This window comes from Antechinus flavipes, chromosome 4, assembly GCF_016432865.1.
Source record: "Antechinus flavipes isolate AdamAnt ecotype Samford, QLD, Australia chromosome 4, AdamAnt_v2, whole genome shotgun sequence".
Lineage (NCBI taxonomy): Eukaryota > Metazoa > Chordata > Mammalia > Dasyuromorphia > Dasyuridae > Antechinus > Antechinus flavipes.
Window position 1 is genome coordinate 205,446,677 of NC_067401.1, and position 27,252 is coordinate 205,473,928.

General features: G+C 37.1%; 1 protein-coding gene and 1 non-coding gene across 2 annotated transcripts; both read right to left on the reverse strand.

The window, feature by feature from the left end:
* Positions 1–804: 804 nt before the first annotated feature.
* Positions 805–5,786, reverse strand: TBCC (tubulin folding cofactor C). The gene has a single exon (XM_051996975.1). It carries the CDS (start codon positions 5,530–5,532, stop codon positions 4,459–4,461), a length of 1,074 nt encoding a protein of 357 aa, XP_051852935.1. The 5' UTR covers positions 5,533–5,786; the 3' UTR covers positions 805–4,458.
* Positions 5,787–7,938: 2,152 nt separating this feature from the next.
* Positions 7,939–8,040, reverse strand: LOC127563585 (U6 spliceosomal RNA). Its single transcript, XR_007954031.1, has one exon. It is a non-coding gene; the product is annotated as a U6 spliceosomal RNA (small nuclear RNA).
* Between the last annotated feature and the right edge of the window lie 19,212 nt (positions 8,041–27,252).

The window sequence follows — 27,252 nt, forward strand, 5'->3', positions numbered from 1 at the left end:
ATAAATATATATGCATATATTAGATTTAACATATATATCTACCATGTTTTACATACTTTAATCCCTAGCTGCATTTGAGGTGATTATTACTCAGAACTGAAACTTGCCATCTAGGAGAGGGTGTGGAGGAAGGGAAGGGTGGGAATTGGAACACAGGGTTTTACAAGGGCTAATGTTGAAGAATTGTCCATGTATATGTTTTGAAAAATAAAAAGCTTCAATAAAAAAAAATTAAAAAAAAAGAAATTATTTGTATGAACTGATACACAATAAAGTGAGCAGAATAAAGAAAACAATTTATATAATATCATAAAGACAAACGATTTTTAAAAATTTAGGAACTTTGATCAACACAATGACTCACCATGATTTCTCAGTATGAAACATGCCTCTCACTTCTAAAAGGTGATGAACTCAAAGTGCAAATATATATATTTTAAACATGGACAATTCAGGAATTTGTTTTCCTTAACTAGACATATTTGTAACACAGGTTTTGTTTTCTTTGCTTTTTCAACTGGGGAAGTGAGGGTGGGGTGGGAAAGGAAGACAAATCTCATCTCTACTGAAAAAAAAACACTGTATTTTGAATCAAAAATCCTCACCTCATTCTTTGCTGACTTTGAAATCTTCCTGTTTAAGATTAACCAGGAAAATTATATATAATCATATAAATTAATGATTATATGATTATATTCAATTCCCAAAAAAGAAAGATTTTTTGATAATTGAATAAATAAAATAATTTAAAATTGAAATTAAAAAATTAAATATAGAAGTAAAATGATACACATAAAATCAAGATTGTATTTGTACTACTTTATTAAATGCATATAAAAATAAGGTATATCTATTAGAAGAAAAAACCCTCATTGGCAAAAAGCAAACAATTTTTAAAGGATTGTCTCTAGGTACCTTAGTTGGCAGATGGGGCAAAGCCAATGGAAGATAAGAGGGTGACAGGCTCATGAGAACAGATGGAAGTTTATCTAAAGTACATTATTTCATCTGAGGGGAGCAAAGATAAATATGGTATAATTCCTACTTTTAAAGATTATACAGCTTAACAAAGAAAATGTTCAAATATACACTATTGTGTGAATCAAAACACAGTAAATGCACAGAAGAGAGTGATATCAGAGTTCAGAAGAGATCACATTTCTTGCTGCATTAGTGCTTAGATCAATGAAGGCTTTATGGAGGAGGTACTTGAGTTGAGCTTTTATGAGTTTAACCAGAGGGCTGATGATAAACACGACTGGAGAGGCAACATTCCCAAGATGCAACATTTAACATACATTTTTGGATGTGGCCAGTGTGAGAATGTGTTCTGTTCATCTATGCACATTTGTTAGGGCAACTTTTCATTTGCTATCTACCTTGTTACTTAACCCTTAGGGACCTTACAGGTTTTTCTTCTGAATGTTTACATGTGTATCTCCCAGATACAGCACAAATTCCTGAAAGTACATACCGTACTACTTTTCCAATTTGAATCTCAGTGCTTAACACAGAATAAATACCTACTGCTTTTTCATTCATTCATAAACACAGGATAATTTAAGAGCACTGATTAGAAAGGTTTCCTATAAGAAATAGCACCTGAGTTGACCCTTGAAGAAAGTTGAGGAAAATGTATTCAAAGAATGGGAGACAGCAAGGCCAGGGAAAACCAAGATAGAATAGAATGCAAATACAACTAGGTAGGCTGGAATATAATTCCAAAGTTTTTAAATGCCTTATCTATGAAATGTATATGGGTGTGACATGATAAACTCAATACTTTGGTTTTCTGTGTAGAAGAAAAATTAGTCAGAGGAAGACAAAACAGGAAAAATCAATAAGGAGGTTATTTATAGTGCAGGTAAAGTATCTTCTCTTGCCTGTACTGAAAAGAAAACTCTTTTGAATCAAAAAATCCTCACCTCAACATTTGCTGACTTGAAACCTTCTTGTATAAGATTAACCAGGAAAACTATATATAATCATATAAATTTGTATGATTATATTCAATTCCCCAAAAAGAGGGAAAATGCAAATGCTACTTATTTTGCAGTAAGGAGAATGTGCATGACATTGAATATTCTTATAAACTTCAATGTTGCTTAATTTTACCTTTCTTTTCTTTGTCACAAGGGATGGCTCTTTGGAAAAGGAATACATGTGGAAATAAGTAAGTTTAATCAAAAGAATAAAATGTAAAAGAAAAAACCTGAGTCTACTTTTCTTCATTAGTAAAAATGGGATACAAACCTTGCCTGATATGGTTTATTGTGAGAAATATATGTAAAGTTTAGAGTGCTATGTAATAACAGTGAGTTAAAATATTTATATAGTTTATATTATGTGCCAGGCACTGTGCAAGCATTTTACAAAAATTATTTCATTTGATCTTAACAACTGTGATATATTATTAACCTCATTTTACAGAAAAGGAAACTGAGCTGTGTTAAGCACGAGTATGTAAATGTGACCCATTTTGAACCATTTTTAAAAATTAAATTTTACTTTCCCCAAATACTAGTACAGCAGTCTATACCTAGGGGGCACCCACTGAGGAAATTTTTAATATCCACCATTTACTTTATTAAACAAGTTGCACATTCAGAACTATGCTCAAAAAGTTATCAAACTGTATACCCTTTAACTCAACAGTGTTTCTACTGGACCTGTACCCCAAAGAAATCTTAAAGGAGGGAAGGGAACCCATATATGCAAAAATGTTTGTGGCAGACCTTTTTGTAGTGGCAAGAAACTGGAAACTGAGTGGATGCCCATCAGTTGGAGAATGGCTGAATAAGTTATGGTATATGAATGTTATGGAATATTAGTGTTCTATAAGAAATGACCAGCAGGATGATTTCAGAGAGGCTGGGAGAGACATGAACTGATGCTAACTGAAATGAGCAGAACCAGATCATTATACATAGCAGCAAGACTATACGATGATCAAGTCTGAAGGATGTGGCTTCAACAATGAGATGATTCAAACCAGTTCCAATTGTTCAGAGATGAAAAGAGCCATATACACCCAGAGAGAGGATGTGGGAATAGAGTTGGAATACAACATAGCATTTTCACTTTCTGTTGATGCTTGCATTTTTTTCTCATTGATCCGATTTTTCTTGTCCAGCAAGATAATTGTATAAATATGTATACACATATTGTATTTAACATATATTTTAACATATTTAACATATATTGGACTGCCTGCCATCTAGGGAATGGGGTGGGGAAAGGAGGGGAAAATTTAAAACAAAAGGTTTTGCAAGGGTCAGTGTTGAAAAATTATCCATATAAATAAAAAACTTTAATAATAAAAAAACAAAACAAGTTGCATCCTTGACTTCATTTTCTATTAATATTACTTCTTAAGCTGCTATAGCAATTTTACAGGAATGTAGTTAACCCGACCTGTAAGAATTGCAAACTACTTAATTAAATTTTGAAAGACAATTAGTGTGACTTACGTTTTTTTTAATCTAGTAACAAATTATACAATGTATAAATAAAATACATGCCTTGTGAGAATTTATTTCAAAGCAGTAAGACTGAATATTTCTTCTATAAAATTTCAAAAAAGCATGTCTGTACATTTAAGAACTTATAGATGTTAGTTATCCTCTAAATGAGGAAAAAAAGAAGAAAAATGGAAAACAGATTTTTAAAAGCTTCCAAGATTTATTTGGTATTTGCCTCAATCTTCTTCAGGTAAAATTAATCCCTAAAAAGTCTAACAATTTACCTTCACAAAATAATTCTGTTGCAGGCACCGAAAGTTGATAAAGACTCCCCCCCTCCAAATTCTTAACAAATCACAGGGAAGTTGTTACGAGAGCTCAATGCTAGAACTCTGGAGGAAAACTGCAAACTCAGAGGCAGAGCTGGATTCTATAAACATATTCCAGAAGCCTAAACAAATATAAATGCTGAAGACACATAGGCACACCCACCCATTAAATAGCACAGTAAAGTAATACTGAAACAGGAAACTGAGCTGGCCTACAAAATAATTCAATAGCCATCAACTTAAGTGATCTCACTGCTTTACTGTACTTGGTATTCCAAAGGGCACTAAAACTACTGCTTTTCCATAATAACTAGCAATCAGTGAAATTCCATAGGGTATTAAAAACTATTAAAGGAATACACTCACGACCCTTTTCATTTTTATTCATCCCAATGTAGCCAATTCTTATCATCTAGCCATTAATAAAAGGCTAGAAAAAAAGAAGATGGCTCTATTCTTAAAATTACCCATCACCAGAGGTACTATACTGTTTAAACGTGAGTTATTTACAATGAAATTTACAGCAGAGAATCCTTGCGATAGACGTTATTAAGACACCGAAAACGTGTAATAAAGTGCAAGTGTTAAGAACAGGTGCATTGTGGCGTCATTTAGTTGTAAACAGTCATTTAACTGGGGGAACGTAGGCCCGGGCACCACCGATATTATCAATCCCACTGCTTTATCCACTCCGATTCTGGAAGAATACTCCAGTTAGGGGAGGCCACACCTCGGGCCAGCCAATTGAAGTCGTCCACATCCCTCCAGTTGTTCTTGCTTCTGTCCAGCCCAGACCCCTCAAAGTCCTGGTCGATCCCCGGGTAACTCCAGGAGTACGGGGCAAATTGGACGCCGCTGCAGTCCTCCACGATGGCTCGGCTGGTCACCTGCAGAAAGATGCGGGTGTCCCGGGTGCTGTGCGTGCGGAGCTGTTGACAGGCCACGGCCAGGACGCAGCCGATGCAGTCGTCCAGGAACACGGAGGTGGAAACCGGGCCGCAGAGTACCGTGCAGCCGCGGGCCTTGGTCAGCCGCAGCGTGTTGGGGTTCCCGTACAGCCGGATGGTGCAGTCCGTCAGGCCGGTTAGGAGGATGTCGCGCTGGTGCAGCTCCTCGGCCTGCATCTGCAGGGTCTGCGACTCTAGGTTGGAGAAGCCAGAGCCGGAGGGGACGGAGACCGCGACCGGCAGCAGAGATTCGGAAGGCGGCTGCTGTGGCGGCGGCGGCGGGGCGGTGGCCGCGGGACTGGGGCTCGGACTGACGGCTTCCTTCCGGCGGGACTTGAAAGTGAAACGCTTCTTGGGCTGCAGCTCCTGGCGCCGCTCCGCCAGGGTCCCTTGCAGCCGCGCCAGCGTCTCCTGGCCAAGCCGCACGTCGTAAGGCGCCAGGTAGAGCACGGCGTCGTTGAGCAGCTTCTGGAGAGCCTGCAGCCCCGAGGCCGCCTCGTTCAGCCGCGCGGGCTCCGCGCACTCCAGCAGTCGCTCCACTGCCTCCCGCTCGCGGGCAAAGGCGGCAGCGAAGAAGTCGCTCTTCTCCTCCTCCACGGTCTGGTTCTGCCGCTCCTGCTTCCGCCGCTCCACCTCCAGCAGCCGCTCCTGTTCGCGCTTCTGGAGCCGCTCGGGCACCAGGCCTAGGCCCAGACCACACTGGGGCCCGCCCATGTCCCCGTTAGCCGCCGGCATGTCCGCAGGAACGGCTGAGGTGGGGGACGTGGCTGCAGGCGCAGCGTCCACAGGCTCCATTACCCCCTCCTCTCAATAAGTCTCTCACCCTTTCTCTGTCCCTTCCAGTCTCCCGCTAGACACGCGCTCCGTGGGGTCCCCTCACTAAGGTGCCCTCTCATTGGCTCACGTGGGCGACGCCGCAGCCCTTGCCTCATTCTCTCTTTCTATTGGATCGCTACTACTCCCTACCCCCGCCTCTTTGAGACAGCGGAGAGGAGTGGGAGGGAGCGTGCCAGTAGGGAGGAGGCGGGGAGGAGAGGAAAGGGGGAGAATGGGAAGGAGGAGGAGGTGGAGAAGGAGGAGGGGCGTGGCCGACGGGAGGGAGACAAAGGTCCCTGTCAAAGGGAGGGGAAGGGAGGGGTGGGAGGCGGGCTAGGGAAGGTTGTTTTTTTTTTCCTCTCTCTCTTAAAGGGGCAGGACTTGTATCCGGGATTGTGGGGTGAGTTGCAGCAGCGGCAGCTGCACATGTGGGTTTGTTTATAAGAACAAGGTTAGAAACTCGCAGGCCTCCCCCTGCCCCCCCACCCCAGCTCCTCCCCGCTCCCCCTTACAGGCCTGAGACCTGCTGTTAGGGAGTGTGTGTGCGCGCTCCCAGGGAGGGTTCAGGTAGCGGTGAGAAAGATGGGGGGGGGGGGAAGAGAAGGGAGGCAGGAGGAAAAATATTGCACGGGCCAGCGGTGGAGGAAGAAGCAGCTGGAACAGCTGGGGACCCCGCTTGTCTGCCCTGCATTCGTTTTCTCCTCCACGACCCCCCCTCCACTCGCCACAGCTGCTCCAGCTGTCGCCGCCGCCCTGTCCCTGGCCACCCCCCAAACCCCTGCAGTTGTGCAGAGCGCGGCCTCCGCGGCAGCAGCTGCTTCTGGATCCCTGCAGACAGACGAGGCCTTCCCCGGGGGGGTGGGGGGGGAGGGGAAGAGGAGAGAATGGTGACCGGGTCGGGAGGGAGACGAAACCAACCTAGATTGGGATATATTGGTTTGGAGGTTATCCACTGCGAGAGTGGGAGGGGAGGGATGGGGGGGGGAGGTGGGTACTTTCCCCTCCAAATGCAGCAGTGGGAATGGTGGGGGTGGAGTGGAGGTCCTACCTCCCCCCTTTTTTTTCCCCTCTTCCTCCTTCACCTTACACGCTCCTTTTCCCCGCCCCAGCTGTGCACAGCTGGCTGGGTTGGTAAGTGGGGGAGAGAAAACCTTAGTTTCAGAGCAGCTCGAACGCTGCAACCTACGGCTCCCTTTAGAAAAAAAAAAATTGGGGGAAATTGTTACATTATTTCTAGAGGCAGGGGGAGGAGTTTGTCACCGGAAGTAAATTTGGAAGCCCAGCCTGAAATACTGACAGTGGGAGGATGGGGGTGGAAAAAGCTCAAGATAGAGTAGTGGAAAAAGTCTGAAAACCTGATGGGGAGGGAAATGCTCCGCCCTCCCAGACTCTCTTCCTGAGGGAAGATGTAGTGGTCACTGGATTCAAAACTATATGCCTTAGGAGGTGACAAAGTAATTGAATCCTTCATCTTTCTTTTCCTCATGGCCTGCTACACTCCATCCTTAAGAAAAATGGAAATTTACCATCCAAAGACTGGTCAATATGACCATTGCATCACTCATGAGGAAGTATTACAAGGTTAGGGACAAACCTGTAAGTTAAGAGTGCTCCAAACCCTTATATCCCTGTCTATATTTCCTCTATCCTTTGTATTCTTTGAATGAGCTCCCATGAATAGAGTAATTTAGAGACTGGTATTCATCAATGATGACATCTTATGGCGAAATCATGTATCTTTTGAGGTCTGGTGAGAATTGTTGAGGAGTGGGAAAGTGATGGAGAGGAAATGGAATGTTAAGAGATACAGTTTTGACTTAGTATGATAAGCTTATTGCGTTGATTTCTTCTGTATTTGCTATTTTAGAACTCCAACATTTTCCTAAGATTTGTTTTATGATCAAGATGTGTGAAGGTTTTGGTTTTTTTTAATCAGATTTGTGTTTGTTTTTTCACTTCAAAGACAGACTAGTTATGGCCTAATGATAAAATAAAATCAGTTAGTTTTAGAAGTCCTTCTAAAGAAACATGTCTGCTTTGGGTCATTAGTTAAACCAGAGAAAACATATTAGCCTTTCTGAGATTACCTGATAGGAAAAAAATAAATCTTACCACAGGCCTCCTATTCTTTTCTGAACTAGCCAATTTCCCCTTCTTTTGTTGGTAGATATGGTTTTAACCATTTTGGTAGCTGAACTTGTGATTAGATATATGGACCTGATTGATGTTGTGGACAGTCTAATTTTGAGTCATTATTAAAAAATAATTTAAAGTGGTTCTGTCAGGCCATATGGAAAGTTAAGTATACTACAGAGCTCTTTTAACAAACTTAAATTCTTTCTAAAGGAAGATTTTGGTTGGTTGTGTGATTTTCTCTTTTTTAATAAAAAATTAGGGAATTCCACAAATTTGAATCAACCTTGTTCGTGGGCCATGCTAATTTCTTTATCTTTACAATTTTAATATATGTGCTGCTGAAGCCAGAACCTATGTTATTTTTATTGTGACAATACTATACTTTAGAATGGAAAAGAAATAAGGAGGAAAAAAGAAAATTATGTAGTTCATCTACCATATCTTCTTGAGTAGCATCTTCAGAATGTTCTGGGTTAAAATGAACAGAGGAGAGACAGTGTATGGGACAATGGTAAGTTTGCTGCATTTAAAGTCAGGGCACTGTGTAAATCCTGAATCTGCCACTTAATAGCTGTGTGACCTTGGAAACATCATTTAATCATATACAGACTCCTATTTCCTTAACTGTAAAATGAAAGGGTTGGATTAGCTGTCCCTTTCAGGGCTGATCCTATGAAGTCTTGGCATAATTTTCAATAGGTTAGGAGTTTCTGGAGTTAGAGGTCTCAGAGACCTAGTCTAAGCAAGTCATCTTAAAGGGTCAGCACAGCAGCATGCATTTAGATTTCATAACAACTTTTTGATTATATGCTGAAATAGAACTTTGAGACCTTTGAAATAGCAATCTTGGTATTGGAGCATTAAACAGAGGATAAAAGCGACATTGTTATTTAGTGATTTTACCATGCAATATTAAAACTGTTTTTAGCTTGCCAGGGGTGAACAATGGTTTTGTAGAAAGAAGAATGGATAATATACTGTAAAAAGAATTATAGTACTGCAATATCAAAACATATACAGAGATTTGTTTCCAGACTTCTAAAGAAGTACTACATGGGTCAACATGTGATGACTCAGCTAATTTGGGGAAGAAAAAAAGAAAAATATTAAGATGCCCATATGTGTTTTTTATCTTTTAAACTTCCAACTAGAAATATCAGGATTCATTTCCTTAGCTAAAATTTAAATACATGTTACCTGTATAATATTTTCATTGTGGTTTACAAAATGACTGGTATCCCATTCATAATAATAACTTGAATTTATATAACACTTTAAGGTTTGCAGAGCATTTCTTTACAAAATCTTGTAAGGTCAGTAGTGTAAACTTCATCATCCTCATTTTGAAGATGAGAAAATGAAGAATTAGAAAAGCAAAGGACCTTTCCGAGTCCTAATATCTTAGTTAGGCCTTGAGCCCAGATTCAGTCAGTACTCTAGGCTGCCATTTATAGGTTGGCTCATAGGAAGAGACATTGAGTCTATCAGATTCAGTACCCTCATTTTGCAGAAGCTGAATTGAGGCCAAATAAAATTGTGCCAAGTCAAAATGCCTTCTATGATCCAGGCACTATTAGAATTGATTGGAGTCACATAGTTAGAGTCTGAGGTAGGATTTGAACCCAAATTTTCTTCTCTTACATACCACTCAACCATGCTGCATGATGAATTAATTGTATACCATAGTACAACATAAAGTGAATTAAAACAAATTTCATTTGTATGCAAAACTTTTTCTAAAAACATTAAGGCAAAGGAATTTTGTCCTTAGTGTATTTTTATCTTTTTCTTATCAGGAAAAAAAGCCGTGTAGTGTAGTGGTAAGAGTTCTGGGCTTTGGATTTTAGATCTGGATTAGAAACTCTAGCTTTCCTGCTAGTGACCTTTGTGATTCTGGACAAATTCTTTTCTCTTTCTGTGCCCCAACTTTCTCACCTGAAAAATGAGAGAGTTGGACCAGATGATCTTTTTCTGCTCTTGGTATCATGATTCTAAATTTTCAGAAAAAAACAATGGTATTTGTAGGTGGAGAAAGGTATTTTCACATAAAATAGATAAAATCTCTGCCTTCTAGCAACTGTTTTCTAAAATTAGATAAAATGGCTCTGTTATTTGTAGGGTTAATTGTCAGACAAGTGTTCCTTGAGCCACAAGTATTTCTGAGCCACAATTATGAAGAATAGTCTTGGATAAGGGGAATGTCCTGTTCCTAGTTAAAAAAGGAAGAATCAATTCCTTTGTCTTTCCTCCATCAATTTCCTACTCCCTCTATTAATTTCCTTAAGTTGTTGAAACCTTAGGTGGGGCTGGGTGCTCTATTCAGACACACATCTCTTCCAGCCCAGTTGTAAATCCTGTAGTCATTTTATCATCAAATATAAACACTAATTAACATAAGTGGGATTATCTAGGCACTATGGTTAGAGGGGGTTAAAACTAGTGAAGAGCCTAAACTTCCTGGCAAATAGGTGAGATCCCAGTTGGTCCTGAGACAAAGTGGGGATTTGTCAGATATGTAGCTCCCCGGATGGTAGTGCTGCTATTAAAAAAAAAAAAAAAAGAGGTGAGAGTTGAAAGAGCATTTTAGGACAAATCTGCAACTGACAGGGTATTTCAGTTTTCGAAGTTTTATTAACAAGAGCTGTCAAGATGTTTCTTCAGTCTGGCACACACATACTTATGCAGAAATGTACTCCTACACAGACATTCATGTAGGTGAAAAGAAGCCTAGATCTGGAGTCAGAGGCTCCAGGTTGACATTCAAGTTCTGATATAATTAATAATAACTGACATGTACATAATGCATTAAAGATTACAAAATGTTTTATTATATCATATCATTTAAACCCCAATAATTCCAAGGGAAGTACTTGGGAGGGACTGTAAGAAAATGCAATAGTAGGTAGAATTGTGTTAGAAGTCTAGAAGATCCAAGTTCAAATCTCATCTTTTTCATTGGATGATTTTATACAGAAAGTTTCATTTCAGGATAGTTTATCCCTTTTACTTTAAAATATTGGTGTGACTAAAGGCCTCAAATGAAATTCGGCTGCATTTTCAGCCATCTTTATTTGTCTTTGATATTTCTAGGTGGTATGCTGCTTTTCAGCCTGATGTCCTTTTCCTCATTATCTTAACTCAGATGCCTAGGTGATTTCAGATATCTAGATTCTTGTCATGGGTAGGGATCCTGTCTTTGCTCTGTAGAGTGTGTTATTCTCTGCCTTAGTCCTAGTCTTGTCCTTGGTCTTTTATCTAAGTCAGTGGTTCTCAAATATTTTGGTCTCAAGATCCCTTTAAACTCAAAAATCATTCAGGACTCCAAAGAACTTTTGTTTATGTGCATTATATGTATTGATATTTGCTCTATTAAAAATTTAAAGTGATAAAATTTGAAAATATTGATCAATTCATTTTAAAATAAGAAACCTATTACATGTTAAACATGAGAAACATGTTTTTATGGGGAAAAAAATTTCCAAAATGAAAAAAAAATTAGTAAGAAGGCACTATTAAGGAGATTGGCAAAAATATGTAAATATTTTAACTTACATATTTTGCCAGCATTTGTTATATTTTAATTCACATATTTTATTTACATATTTTTGTCACACTAATGTCTAGCTTAATAGGAAACAGCTGGATTCTCAAAAATATTTCAGTATTCTATGTGTTATGTTATTTTAGGTGAAATAGGTAAAATTTAGATGAAGAACGTCCAGCCTCACACAGATATGTAGTTGGAAAAGAAAGGATTGTTTTAATAGGCAAATAATTATTATGACCTCTTAGATTCTTTGAAAGAGGTATGAGAATCCTCCTAGGAAACCACACTTTAAGGACTGCTGACCTAAGTGCAGTTTAATCTATTCTTTCTTTCCTCTCATGCCGACTAAATGTACTTAAATTGGACTTAATCTTGTTCTTACATTTATCTGGACAGTTATTAACTTATCAGTTACTATCTCAGGCTTATCATAGAGGTGAAAATGGACTAGGCTTAATTCGGTAGATATTTATAAAGTATCTGTTGTCCTAAGAGCATTGAGAAAGGTGATAGGGGAGATACAAAGTTTATAAATGGCACTCTCTGCCTTCATATGTAGAAGGAAGATAATACACAAATACCAATAACTATAAAATAACACAATATTGCAAGGCAAACATACATGAAAAAGTTTCGATATAAAGTGCTTCATGGGGATTTGGGAGATTGTCATTACACTTCCAGGGAGTCAAGAAAGGTTTATGGAAGTAACATATGAGTTGGACCTCAAAGAATGGATAGAAATTCAACCAATGAAGAGTCCCAAGAATGGAGAACAACATGAACCAAGGCATAGAAATGGGAGAGTACATTGTATTCTCAGGGAACAAAGAATTCAGGGAGAAGGCCACTTAGACTAAAGCATTTTTTGGTATTGTGTACTTACTGTATATTTTCTGCCCAGAGATATATAGAAATGCAATAGATTGAAGCCTATTGATCTTCCAAGTGAGACCAGGATTTTAAAAAGTTATTATTAATAGTAAATATAACAATAATAGCTAGCATTTATTAGTACTTTAAGACTTTGCTAAGTGCTTTGCATTATCTCATTTGGTCCTTATAATAGCCCAATGAGGTGAGTGCTATTATTATTCCCATCTCACAGATAAGGAAACTGAGGCGGAGGAGTGGTTAAGTGACTTGCTCAAGGTCACATAATTAGTAAGTGGAATAGTCAGAAATTAAATCTAGCTCCTTTGACCCTCCAGTTCACTGTGCCAACCTGCTGCTTTTTTTTAACTTTCTTTTTTAAAATATATTTTTATTTCATTAAGTATTTCCCAATTATATCTAAAAATTTTTAACATTAATCTTTAATGTTAAATTATTAATAGCTTTTTATTTTTTAAAATACATGAAAAGATCATTTTCAACATCTACCCTTGCAAAACTTTGTGTTTCAAATTTTTCTCCCTCCCTTCTTCACCTTCCCCTTTCTAGGAGAGTGGGGTTACACATGTACAGTTCTTCTAAACATATATGCATATATGTTATATTGCGCAAGCAAAATCAGATCAAAAGGGGAAAAATGAGAAAGGAAAAAAAAAGGAAGCAAACAATAAGAACAAAGGTGAAAATATTATGTTGTGATTCACATTCAGTCTCTATAGTCCTCTCTGGATGTGAATGGCTCTTTCCATCACAAGTCTATTGGAACTGTCTTGAATCACTTCTATCCCACTTCTTTAAAAAAAAAAAAAAGATATATTATCTTACAAGTTATTTGTATACTTTGCTATAATATTATTTAAATGGTAGTATCACAACTGCTTAGAAGTCTGGGATATTATACTAAGGAAATCCTATAAGGAATTTTCAAACAGTCACTTTGATTTGCTCTTTAATCTTTTGGAGGGGATAGACTATTATAAGTGACAGGTAGTGACAGTTTTACTTATTAGAAGGTCTTCAAGCAGAAACTGGATATCTACTTGACTTATGTGTTGAAATGGGGATTCCTTTCTGGTATGGATTGAATCAGATAATGGTCACTGAGGTCCTAGAGTATATTAGCTCTCCCAGGGGAAAAAAAAAATACACGAAGACATACTTTAAGCTTAATTAGTATTGTTAGCATTTCTCCGTCACTTCATTAAGTCTAGATCCACAAAACAATAAGTTTTATTGATTACTGATTTAAGTACTTGCTGATTTCTAAAGTGACATTTTTTACACTAAAAATTTCATAATCAAACTTTAAAATTTGTTGGTCCCAGCACATCTCTGCTGAGATTCTTTCCAACAATGATTCTACAGTATTAAAGGGACTGCTGAAGAAATACTTTTAAAAGCAAGTTAGACTTTCTCAACCTAGAGAAAAGTTACTATTTGGTCACTAAAAATTCAAACACAGGCATCAATTAAGTACTTGCTCATCAGAACAGCACTTATGTATTTCACTTGTTAAGATACAGAAGTTTAGTTTGACCTTTCGTATTATCTTTCCTGTTTTAAAAACCAGTTAAGGGGCATGACATACTATATAATTCAACGAAATATATTCTTGCACAAAGTGCTACATTGAAGGCTAAATGCTACCTCACAGATTTCTAACTGATAGAGCTTTTGGGAACAGAAACTTCTTGTGTTGAATTCTTTCTGTATATCAGTTGTTCTCAAACATTTTGCTCATGGTACGATATTATTCTTTGCCATGAAGAAAGAGGGCGCCCTCTTAAAGAACTTGGTTTCTTGGACCTGTCCATGGAATTATAAATATAAGTCTCATACATTATCAGCACACCTAGGAAGTGTGTTTTGACACACTGTTTGAGAATGAGAAGTGTATATTATTAAAATAATAAAGAGTAGAAAGTAAATGCCCTTGATAAATGTGGAAATACATTTAGAAGAATTGCACGTGGTTAATCTATATTGGATTAGTGCTGTCTAGGAGAGGAAGAAAAATTTGCAACACAAGGTTTTACAAGGATAAATGTTGAAAACTATCTTTGCATATATTTTGAAAATAAAAAGCTATTATCAAAAAAAAAAAAAAAAGAAAAGAAAAGAAAAGAAGTGCCTTTTTGTACTTTGTGATTTGTAAAATTATTTGAAATAGCCAGGCCCAGAAATAAGTACATCTGTGAAGAAACAGAATGTTAGTGCTAAAAGAGACTCATTTTTTACAGATGAAGAAACTGAGGCTCAGGGAGAAAACTTTACTTGCTAAAGTGGCCCAGTGGATAGAATGCCAGGCCTAGAATTGGGAACACCTGACTTCAAATCTAGCCTCAGATCCATGCTGTGTAATGTTAGCCAAGTTGCTAACCTCTGTTTGCTTCAGTTTCTTCATCTATAAAATGGTGATAGTCATAGTATCTACCTTCTATAAGGTAGAAGGATCAATTGAGATTATAATTATAAAGTGCTGATTAGCTAGTCCTGGCACATACAAAGCACTGTATTATTATTATTATTGCTAAAGGTCATGCAAGTATTTCTTGAATTGCATACATGTCTTTGGCTGTTCTTTATGTTGCACCAACCATCTTTTGGAGGGTAAGTAAAGGTCTAAATTTATAACTTCATTAGTGTGGCAAACTCATCCTAAGGAGGAAACACCCTGTAATAGGAGATTCAATAATTGTTCTGCAACTTCCAGTTTTAGAGAGTTGCCTGAGATGTGTTTCAGAGAATGGACTTTGAACACAAGGCTTTCTAACCTTGAAGCCGTCTTTCTATCTACCACACTATGCTATATCTCTTTTATGTTCTTAAAATGGTCTGATGGGTTGGTGATCTGATGAGATTGCTCACAAACCATATCAAATCTACAGACTGCATGTCCTGAAAAATCTTGGGGGCCAACCTGTAAGGAAAAAGGAGGGCAGAATTGACTCTAAAAGTTTTGTTAACAGGAGTCTGGCAAACTCTTGAGACTGCCCTTCACTGGCTGCTTTGCTTTGTGAGATTACCATAGTGCTCACAATCTCAGCTCTATCTTTCAAAAATTGTCAGGTCATCCAGAGATTATCAGGCACTGGATAAACTTGTCCGTGCCACATCCAAATTTGTTTGATAACTTGTGCCTAATTTATTGATTTTTGAAGAGAGTTAAACTATACCAACAATTAGATAATTATGTTAACTGAACACAGCTTTGACATTATTGATATTAAGGTATGTAGGGAAACAGAATGGGGACCATGAATAACTGAGTTCAGCAGATGTTCATGCGATATATATATATATATATATATATATATATATATATATATATATATATATATATATATATATATATATATATATATATATGTGAGCAATGTTTTTTACTCTGCTTTTTGCAAAGACATATTTTTAATGTCAAAAATGTATACTTTCTATGGCACATCACTATCTTTTGTGACCCATCACCTTGTACTGCAGTGGAATTTCCCTGTCTCCAGTATATAGTAACATATGAGTATTTTCCTGATCATTCTTAGGTGGTCCAGAAACCTTGACTGAGCTTTTTCTTAGTTAAAATGAATACTCAGAAGGATCTTAATGAATAGAATGTATAAAGAGTTGAAAAGTCTTTAGGACTGTTTTGGCCAACTTGTGGTAGCCTGATGAGCACCTTTCTTCTGCACTGACAAAAACAGAGCTACTTTCACATTCATGTCATATCCAAACAGAGCTCCTTTCATGTGGAGAGAAATTTACTAGATCGTAAGCTCCATAAGAGCAAAGAACATATCACAGAAAAATTTTGAATTCCCCTTTCCTTTATCCTACTCTTAGCACATAGTAGATATTTAATGTTTTCTAGTGGGTTCTTTTTGGTAGATTGTCAGCTTCTTGAGGTCAGGGACTATTTCTTATGTATCTTTGTGTCCTAAGACCTAGCACATACGCCCCTAATCTTTGCTGAATTGAACTATTAAAATGCTATTCTCTAACTCATTTTCTACACTTTTAAAACTACCACTGCTGTGCACATTGCTCACATCCTCATTTCACCCTTATTTTCAGCAGAGCTTAATTTCATGGCACATTGGTTCCCAAGTTTATATCTTATTTCTCCTTGATTACCTTTTGGGTTGACTGCTTCTAGTGACAGATAGGAAGCCACTCTCATCTCTGATAAATCATTTATTTGGAATTGTATCGTCAACCAGACAGAACCAGCTTCTAAACTGTGGCTGGCTGGAGCCAAACAGAGCAGGGTAGAGACGGGAGAGTCAGGAAGAAGTTTAATTTCAAAGTAAGGAAAGTCATTTACAAGCAAGGACACAGGTGCTGGAGCTCTGCCCCTGGTGGGGGGGAACCTGAAGCAGTATGGTGAAATTTTAATACACCTATGATTGCTCAGTCAGTTGTAGCCCTAACAATGTGACAAGTTTGATTCCTAGCAGGGCTTCATGACCAGAACATGGATGCAGCAGGTACTTGTCTGAATTCAAAGAATACCTGGTGCTGATCAAAGCTATATAATACCTGTATGATTTTGCCAGAGGTAAGATCATCTAGAGAGTGCAAAGAATTGTTATACCAAGCTGTTCCCTAAAGGGAACAGTTTGTTTTCTGGACCTTAGCTATGGAAAACAAGGTCTCTCCCAATATTGACATTTTCTCCTTTTGACCAAAGGGAGGGAACTAAAAACAAACAAACAAAAAAAACCCCTCTACCCTTCTGGCCAGTAAAGGAGAGACAAGTATAAGCTAAGATACCATAAGGGGCCAATTGGGCCAGAATGAACATTTTTATCCCAGGAAGTTAGTTCCTTGAGAGGACTTATTGGGAAAGTGTGTCTCAGGTGTCATTTCTAACCATTGTTTGCTTGCAAGCAGAAAAGGGGGTGGCAAAAATGTAGAGGGAGAAAATTACAACATATCCTTTAATCAGGGTCTTAGTGGTTGGGCACATAATAAAAGGGAAGAATGGGGCCAAAAAAACCCCAAACACACTAGGACATTATACTCAGCCTTCATCTAGAATCTTGAGATAGCTGTCTCATCTGGATATCAGCTGCTTCTGGATCCATACTAAACCTTGAAGCCCCCAGAAGTTTCTACCATCCACTCAGGAGCAGGGGCTTTCTTCAGATGATCCAGGAGTCCACACTCACAAGTTTGACAGCTGTGGGAGTAGTCAGAAGGACCTGGTAAGGGCATCCTTGCATCAATCTTTGAATCTGAGTTTATAGTCAGCAAAAAACAGAGATTAAACAACAAACAGAAATCATCCAGTTTCCTAGCCACACAGAACTAATTCCAAACAATGCAGTAAAGTTGTTATTACAATTTTCCTAATTGCAGAATTACCTTAAGTTAAGTACATATCTGACTACTTAGAGGATTCGCAATGACTAATTTTGAGTAGGGAGATTTATATGTCACCAAGGTAGCTAAGAAAACTTAAAACGTAAACACCTTGAAGCAAAAGACCAAAGCAATACAATAGTTATTCCCAATATTAGTTAATATCAAGGCTCTTTGTATCCTAATAACCAATTCTCAATATCCACTTACTCAGCATAATTTGAATTCCAAATGTCTCATGTAGTTATCAGTCCTTAGGAATCCTTTCTTAGATAATAGGCTTATTCTCAGGACAGCTCTACAAGAGTCTGATTCTCTGGTCAAAATCTAGAGCTTCCTAGATAATTCTGAAACTTCAGAAAATTTCATTTTACATACCATTTGCTGTTTCCATCCTTACCTAAATACTCTATCTGATATAAGAATTAAAAAAAAAAATCACAAAGTTCAAGTGCAAAATGAACTCTTCTATCCTTTTAAGTTCATTAGCTTAAAATGAGACAATAACTTGATTTCCTTACCATTATCAATACAATTTATATCTAAAACCTTAATCTAATTTTGAGAACTTGTTACCAAAACATACCCAAAGCCTGAACTTCCATGATAGCTAACTTTTAGAAACCAATTGTATACATCTGTATATAGTTCTTATAGAAAGCAGTCTAATCCTGTTGCTTTTCTCAAAATTATTCCATTTAATTAGAAAGCTTTGACATTACATCTTTGTCTTATTACTTTGTTTAATCATTTCCTCTTTAGGAGGATATCATCCCTATATTATAATTTGACCACAGATATAGGTTAAAATTATAAGACGTTCATACTTGCATGTTACTATAGTAACGCAGCCACGTTCCAGGGTCACTCTAGTATTTAATATATTTAGCATTGTACTTAACAAAACTTGATTATAGAAATTTTCTATAAAAGGAACAAGAGGGACATATATGATATATCCTAACAGGCTGTCTGATTTCAGACTTGAGTCATATCTGACAGCCAATCATGTAATCACAGTATAACAAAAGCAAGGCTCAAGATTAACTAGATGGAGAAATTTCCTTTTCATCTAGGAAATAGCATAATGTGGAAATAGAGTCAGATTCTACATAGGCCATCCCTAAAACTTTTCCCAGGCACAGATATCCACCTTTAGCAGTTTCTACACTGCAGCACATATTTTCTACTATTGACTTCATGACAATTCAGACAATTATTCCAGTAATCCAAACTCAAACAATATTAAACTATAGTCCCAGGAATTTTTACCTTAAATAGCAAAATTTCACCAATCACAACTTAGGGCTTGAATATCTTTCTTGATGTTTCCCTAACAACATTTCATTTTTCCCTAACTATATTCTGGGGCTTCAGACATACAGGAAATACCTAATCGTTGACTTATTAATATGTTGAAACTATATTATTTCATAATAGCCAAGAATTTCAAATGAAAATTTATTTTATATTTATGTGAAAATTTATGTTATGTTATTATCTGCTTTATAACTAAATATACCTCACTAAATATTGAACAATTTTCAAATATCTATTTTTATCTCATTCTTTTTGAAGCCCAATTCATGTGCAACAGCATCCATGTTAAAAAATTGCTTTTTTCTAACCTTTCTATTATAATGGTCTCTCAAATTTCACAATAAGAGAATTTAGAAATGCAGTAATAACACGTCATATATTTAAAACCTGAAAAAAAAACCTTTAGATGACATCAATTGCATTTCCAAACTATCCCATAAAAATTATTGATGTTATCTTTGGCACTTTAAAGCCACCTTAAGAGTTAGCAGGTATGAAACAGTTACATTCAGTTAAAGAAGTAATGTAATGCTTAGCATATGCCAGTTACTGTGTTAAGCATTTGACAATCATATTGTTTTAATCCTTCACAAGAACCCTGGGAGGTGGGTACCATTATTATTTTTCTCTTTATAGATCAGGAAATTGGGGCAAAGAGAAATAAAATAATTTGCCTGTGATTACACAGCTAATAAATTTTTGCAACTGAAATATAATTCATTTCCCTACATTTTTCCAGCATTCTTTTTCAATATTTTCAATGTTTCAATTTCAGTTTTTCAATATTTCAATTTTTTCAATATTTCAATATTCAATATTTTCAATATTTTTGAATCTGATTTGAAATGAACAAGATTAACAGGGAGAGGGTCTCTGACCTGAGGGAGTCACAAGAGTCTCTTTAGTTTAATCAGGTTTTTCTCTTTTCATAATCAGAAATGTCAAAGAAGATTTAATAAGAGGATGCTGTAAGATGCTAACTATCCATTTTTTCCCCTTCATTCTGGAATTACTTCCAAACTTCCTTCATTGCCCTATAACAATGAAGCTATTAATTTTGCCATTTACTTTTAACTTTTATAAAATTTAATCCTTATTTTTCCTTAAAACAAATTCTACAGAGTGGTACCCCAAAACTTACTAAGCTATTTCAGAAAGAAGTTCCTAGAATTATTCTCAAAGTTTTAGGAGTTCTTTCCTGCAATCTTAAAATGATTAATCTTCAAATTCCTTTATCTTCTAAAATGTTTTTAGTAATTCTACAAATTTTGATCATCTGACCCTTTTTCTTAATACCTAATTTCCAGTAGAAAGCTAAAATGGAAGTTAGTCCTGCTTACTGAGACAGTTGTTTCAAGTATGAAAGTTCATTAATCTTTCCCAATATTCTAAACTCTCTGACTCTCGCCTTAGAAGTTTTTTCTGGCTAGCTGCATTTTAAATCTTTCAAGATAGCAGAATCTATACAGACATTTTACAAAGACACACAAAGTGACAGGATAGACACGATTCTAACAAAGCACACAATTATAATTTTAATCTTGGCTGGTTTGGCTAAGGCAAACAGTTGCAATTTTATAAAGAGATATGCAGAGAAGCTAATTAACAGAGTTGTGCAGTTAACAAAGGATATCCTTAATAGAATGAGCCAAAATAAACCAGGTCACTGGAGGAGCTGTAGAGTTCCCCCCCCAAAAAAAAAAAAGAATGGCAAGCTTGATCAAGGCAGGAGTCCAGAGGATTGGAGCAGAGACAAGGGCAGAGGACTTATTGGAAGGGAGGGATCAGACTCTGGAAAATTTCTGTGATGTCTGATCCATTCCCACTGGTACTGAAGTGTCCAATGGCTTTGTTCCATGTCCAGTCCTCTTGCTGGTAACAGTTAATGTCAACAAGACAGAGCCAACCTCTAATCTGTAGGTGGCTAGAGTCAAACAGAGCAGTCTAGAGACAGGAAAGTCAGGAAGCAAACTAGAAGTTTAATTTCAAAGTAAGGGAAATGACTTGACAAGCAAGGACATGTGTGCCTAAGGCTGAGGCCCAGCAAGCAAGCTGTGTCCTGAGCTAAGAAAACAGGAAACTGTCTAATATCTTGACGTTTTTTCTAGCAATAACTAAGCCCTTTCATAGAATATAGCTCCTTGTTTATCTCATACTTTCTCTTTTTTTAACTTTAACATTTTTATCCTGTATTACAACTTGTTTAGGGTATATAGTAGCCACTGTTTGGCTCCTATGTCCCCAAAAATTGACATGGAAAAAGATTGTCTGAAGGGGGGTTGCCTTGAATGGGCAAGATTGTCTAGTCCTCAACATTTAATGTCTGTCTTTTGCCAAAGCAGGGATGAGTTAGAACTTAAGAAACAGAAATTATCTATAACCCTCAAAGAATTTATGTGCAATTGTGAGAGGTAGAATACAGTGATAGTTTATTTTTTAAAATAGCTTTTTATTTTTCAAAATACATGCAAAGATAGTTTTCAAAATTCATCCTTGTAAAACCTTGTGTTCCAATTTTTTCTCCCTTCTCGCCTTGATAGCAAGTGATACAATATAGGTTAAACATGTACAATTCTTCTAATCATGTTTCCACATTTATCATGTTGCACAAGAAAAATCAGATAGAAAAGGGAAAAATAAGGGGAAAAACCAAACAACAACAAAGGTGAAAATATCTTGTGATCCACATTCAGTCCTCATAGTCCTCTTTCTGAATGCAGATGGCTCTTTCTCCATCACAAGTCTCTTAGAATTTGCCTGAATCATCTCATTATTGAAAAGAGCAAAGTCCATCACAATTGATCATGACATAATCTTCTTATTGCCATGTACAATGTTCTCTTGGTTCTAATCACTTCATTTAGCATCAATTCTTATAAGTTTCTTCAGGCCTTTCTGAAATCAGTTTGCTTGCTGATCATTTCTTGTAGAACAATAATATTCCACTATATTCATATGCCATAACTTATTCAATCATTCCCCAATTGGTGAGCATCCACTCACTTTCCAGTTCCTTGCCACTATAAAAAGGGCTGCCATATGGATCCTTTCCCCTTTTTTAATAATTTCTTTGGGAGACAAAACCAGTAGAGACAGATGATAGTTTAAGAATACATAGAAAAAATGTTGAGTAACTGGAATATAGAATTTTCAAGTTGGAAAAGTACTCAGCAGCCATCTAGTTCAATTTTTACTAGAATGGAATCTTCCACTATACTATATCCAACAGATGATCATTAAGCCAATGCTTGAAGACCTCCAAGGAAGAGAAATTTACCAGCTCTCAAAGCTCTAATCATTAGGAATTTTCCTTGACATCAAGTCTATATTTTCCTCTTTGTAAATTTTACCCATTATTCCTGATTCTACTGTCTGGGGCCAAAGAGAATTAAGAGTTAATTCCTCCTTTACATGACAACCATTTTAAGATTTGAAGACATGCCTGTGTTCCCCCAAGGCCTTTCTCTCCTCCTTTCTTCCCCTCCCCTCAAAAAACTAAACATGCTCAGTTCTTTCAGATTATCTTTATATGACTTGAACAAAAGGGCTCTTTTCCTCCTCTGGGTGCTTGCCAGGTTGTGTGTGTCATCCTTGGTACGCAGAATCAGATCAGGGCAGTGTTTCTCAAGGCAGACCAAGATTGCATTGGAAATTTTGGCTGACACTTCATTCTGCTGACTCAATGAATTTATACTTTTGGTAAAAACTCCTTGGTCTTTTTTTCAGAAGAATTATTCTTATATCGTGTTTTGTACTTTTAACTTTTGATGTTTTTTTTTTTTTGCTTCCAAGTTTAAGACTTTGCTTTTTATCCTTTCGAAATTCACTGATTAATTTCAGTTTAATGCTCCAGTCTATTAACATCCTTTTGGATCCAGCTTCCTTCATCCAATATGTCACTTGTCCTTCTCCACCCTATGTCACTATGTTGAGCATTCCATCTATTTTTATTTCCTGGGCATTGATAATAATGTAAATACTAGTCTTAGAGTTAGAAAGCCTGACTTTGTCACTATTTACTAAATTGTGTGATCTTGGTCAAGTCACTTTATTCAGTGAGTCTTATTTTTTTCTTCTATATAGAATGAGGTATTGGACTGATTGACCTCTGAGGCAACCTTCCAATCCATCTCTGATCTTGAGTAATTATTAGAAATGATCAGAAAGAACCTGGGGATTCTAAACATGTGTCTAAGCATGTGCCTAACCAGTGTCAGAGTGATTGATTCCACTGGGCATTTATTATCATGTCTCCTGATTAGTTATGACATGCCATGATTTTTAAATTTTGGCTCAATTTTTTCTTTTCTCATTTGATCCAACTGATAGGAACAACCTGGGAAGAGAGAAACTGTTCAAGATGACATAAAGTAATCCACTCTCCAACCTTATCATGAGTGGCTTGCTTCTGAAGTAGAATTGGAGAGGAGTTTTGAGGTTTTGGAATATTTGTCTCTGTTCAGAGGTTAAATTTATTTTTTCACAGTTGAATTGTCAGATATCTGGTTAAAAGTCCAAAAACTCCAAATAGTGGTCTTGGAAACATTTTGGAAAGGAAGTGGGAGAGAAGGCAAAGAACAGATTGGGATCTTCAATTTGGATTTTGCTCTTGTATTATACCCATAGAAGTAATTTTTTCCACCCCCCACTATTATCTTCTTGAGTTTTGAATCCTAAAGTAGTTCTCCTGGCTCATAAGCAGCCTTTTTACAGTTCCTCCCATATAATACTGTCTACAATGTACTCCCTTTTCACTTTTGCCTGGAAGAACTCTTGGTTTCTTTCCAGTGTTACTCAAGTACCACTTTCCACAGGCGGCCTTTCCTGATTCGCTCATCTGTTAGTGCTTCCTCCGCACCCAAAAACTTACTTTGTATTTATTTTGTAGAAATCTTGTATATATTTATACATGTACATTTTGTTTCTCTGAAGAGAATGTAAGTTTCTTAATGGTAGAGTTTGTTTCATTTTTATCTTTGCATCCCTGGGATGTAGCACAATGCCTAGTACAGCATAAGGGCTTAAATGTTCGTTGATTGAATAAGTGAGAAGGAATCTAGGAGGTCATTAGGGATGAAATCAAATTATTAAATTTACATGGGTTGGAAGAGTTAAATAGTCATGTATGTGTTCAAGAGAGAGAGAGAGAGGGAGGAGGAAGTAAGGAAGGTGAGTGAGAGAGAAAGAGGGGAAGGGAGAGATGGAATAGGGGAATTGGGAAATTGATTTCTAACCAACCCAACCCAGAATGTAAGCCCAAAAAGTCAGTATGTCAAACTTAAGTATGAAAACTGTGCATTTGTCTTATATCCCTTTGGAGTTTGATTTGAAAAAGGTAACTGTCATGAAAAAGGTAGCTGGTCGAGGATAAGACACAATTTAGTTTTTTTTTTTTTTTTTTTTTTTTTTTTTTATTTAATAATAACTTTGTATTGACAGAATCCATGCCAGGATAATTTTTACACAGCATTATCCCTTGCAATCACTTATGTTTCGTTTTTTCCCCTCCCTCCCTCCTCCCCCCCCCAAGATGGCAAGCAGTCCTATATATGTTAAATATGTTGCAGTATATCCTAGATACAATACATATTTGCAGAACCGAACAGTTCTCCCACTGCACAGGGAGAGTTGAATTCAGAAGGTAAAAATAACTCGGGAAGAAAATCAAAAATCAAATAGTTCACATTCATTTCCCAGTATTCCTTCTTTGGGTGTAGCTGTTTCTGTCCATCATTTATCCAATGAAACTCAGTTAAGTCTCTTTGTCAGAGAAATCCACTTCCATCAGAATACATCCTCATACAATATCGTTGTCGAAGTGTATAATGATCTCCTGGTTCTGCTCATCTCACTTAGCATCAGTCCATGTAGGTCTCTCCAAGCCTCTCTGTATTCATCCTGCTGGTCATTCCTTACAGAGCAATAATATTCCATAACATTCATATACCACAATTTACCCAGCCATTCTCCAATTGATGGGCATCCATTCATTTTCCAGTTTCTAGCCACTACAAACAGGGCTGCTACAAACATTTTGGCACATACCGGTCCCTTTCCCTTTTTTAGTATCTCTTTGGGGTATAAGCCCAATAGAAACACTGCTGGATCAAAGGGTATGCACAGTTTGATAACTTTTTGGGCATAATTCCAGATTGCTCTCCAGAATGGCTGGATTCGTTCACAATTCCACCAACAATGCATCAGTGTCCCCGTTTTCCCGCATCCCCTCCAACATTCATCATTATTTTTTCCTGTCATCTTAGCCAATCTGACAGGTGTGTAGTGATATCTCAGAGTTGTCTTAATTTGCATTTCTCTGATCAATAGTGATTTGGAACACTCTTTCATGTGAGTGGTAATAGTTTCAATTTCTTCATCTGAAAATTGATAAGACACAATTTAGTAATGAAAGTAAAAGAAACTAGCTTGAAGCCAGTCCAGATGAGAGTCAGAAACTCAAGCAATAGCTAAGTCTCTGGTAGGGAATCCTTCACTTTCTGTGGGCAAAAAGGGGATTCCTTTTTCTTTCTTCTACTACCACACCATCAGCTAGAGTACTTTGCAGGAATTATTTCTCCAGCAGGAGGCACTGCATTCAGCAGGAGAGTCTAAAATATAGTTGAATTCATCCAATAATTAATAAACATTTATTAAGCACCTTTCATATGCCAGACCCTGTGTTAAGCTCTGGAGATACAAATACAGAAAGAAAAGAACAGTCAGGGCTTCAAAGAGCTTACAATTTAATTGGGGAAGGCAAGCAGAAAGGAACAGGGACAAAGACAAGAAATATGCAAAGTAGTATGCAGCTTCAAGAAGCAAGATCTCTGGGGAAAAGTGAAGCAAGTTGATTATGAATTCAAGAAATTATTAACTCTGGCATTTGAGAGTGAAACTTTAGAGACTTAGGGAGGCCAGATGAGCAGTCTACCCAGGAGAGACACTCGGCATAATGGGGAACAGCAAGAGGACTATATAAGAAGAGGAAAATCCTCAGAATTCTTTAGTACTCAAAGACATGAGTAACTTGGCTTTACCATGTTCCCTACATATTGCTACTATTAGTAAACTCCAAGTTTATGTTCATTCCTCTCATGAATATTGTATGTTATTTGTAAGAGAGTGTGCCACAGATTTAAATAAGCTAAGGTTTTGTACAGCTACTTTCCCTATTGGGGCATCTTAGTATTTGCTTTAACTTTGAGTTAATTGTATGTAATGGCTGACTATTCAAGGTAAGATCACTTGTACCACTTACAAGGTAAGCCTCTAGTAGGGGCTTTATGAACCATAGTTTTGGATTATAAATTCACCAACTAACCTTTGAATTTGGTTCTGTGGTGGTTGTCCTTTGTTCTGAAGGACCAAAATGATATCATATGTAAGAGTCAAGTTACAGTGTGTCTGGTCAGACCAATGCAAGTTTGAAATGTTCTGTCACAGATCAGACACAAATAGTCCCTGTGAACGTTTGGGATGGACTCTCTGACTTTGCACATCTCATGTTTCTTCTGAGCTAATTCAATTCTGCTTTGCTAATAGAGCACAGCACCTTCTCTGATGAGGGCACACCATTGCTAGGTGATCTTATACCAGGGTCTTGAATACAATCAGTTCTAAAGTTTTTATGACAGTAATGACACCTACTTTGGAGCCAGCCGGTAGACCTTTGAATGCTAAATTGAGGAGATAGGCCAGATGGCCTGCTATATGAAATGAGATAATATAGCAAGTACTATGTCAGTGTTGATTTGTTGTAGTTTTATGTTCCAGATAGCTAGGAAATTTTTCCAAATGTCCAAAGTTTGGAAATCTTTACAAAATGCATTTCTTACTTCCATGCTTTCTTAAGTAGAATAATAGGTAAACTAATTTATTTTTTTCTTAATGATTTAGGGTTATCTTTGTCAGCATTCAGTATTATCGTGTGTTTTTATATGAAATCCACCCAAAATCATACTTTTCATTCTAGCCAAATTCCAATACAGATATAGCCCACTCCCCATCTATTCTTCTGGGAGCTATAATCAGCTTAATACTGTTCAACAGGGCATACTGTTCAACTGCCCTCTGAATCAGTCTAATCATTTCAAGACCAAAAACTCCACCATTCTCCCATTAAAATATTAAATATTTGTATCCCTAATACTTGGCCAGAGTAAGGCAGCACCAACATGTAGTAAGGGCTTAATTTTTTCATTCATTATTGAAAGACTATTTGCCCCAACACTATATGGCTCTAAAAGGATCTGCTTTTTGCTAAAGTCTATCTTGAGTAGTTTTTCTGTCTCATCCCTTGCTGTCACCTATTACTCTTTGCTGTTCTCAGGTCAACTAGCCAATGATAATAATTCCTCTTTTTTGTTTTCATTTACTAGTTGTAATCTACTGTAGCCTTGGCTAAAGTCAATCAACAAGCATTCAATAAACCTGCAGTGTACAAG

What these genes read in the sequence shown, in the direction of transcription:
- TBCC (XM_051996975.1), bottom strand. Translation starts at nt 5,532, where the DNA reads ATGGAGCCTGTGGACGCTGCGCCTGCAGCCACGTCCCCCACCTCAGCC.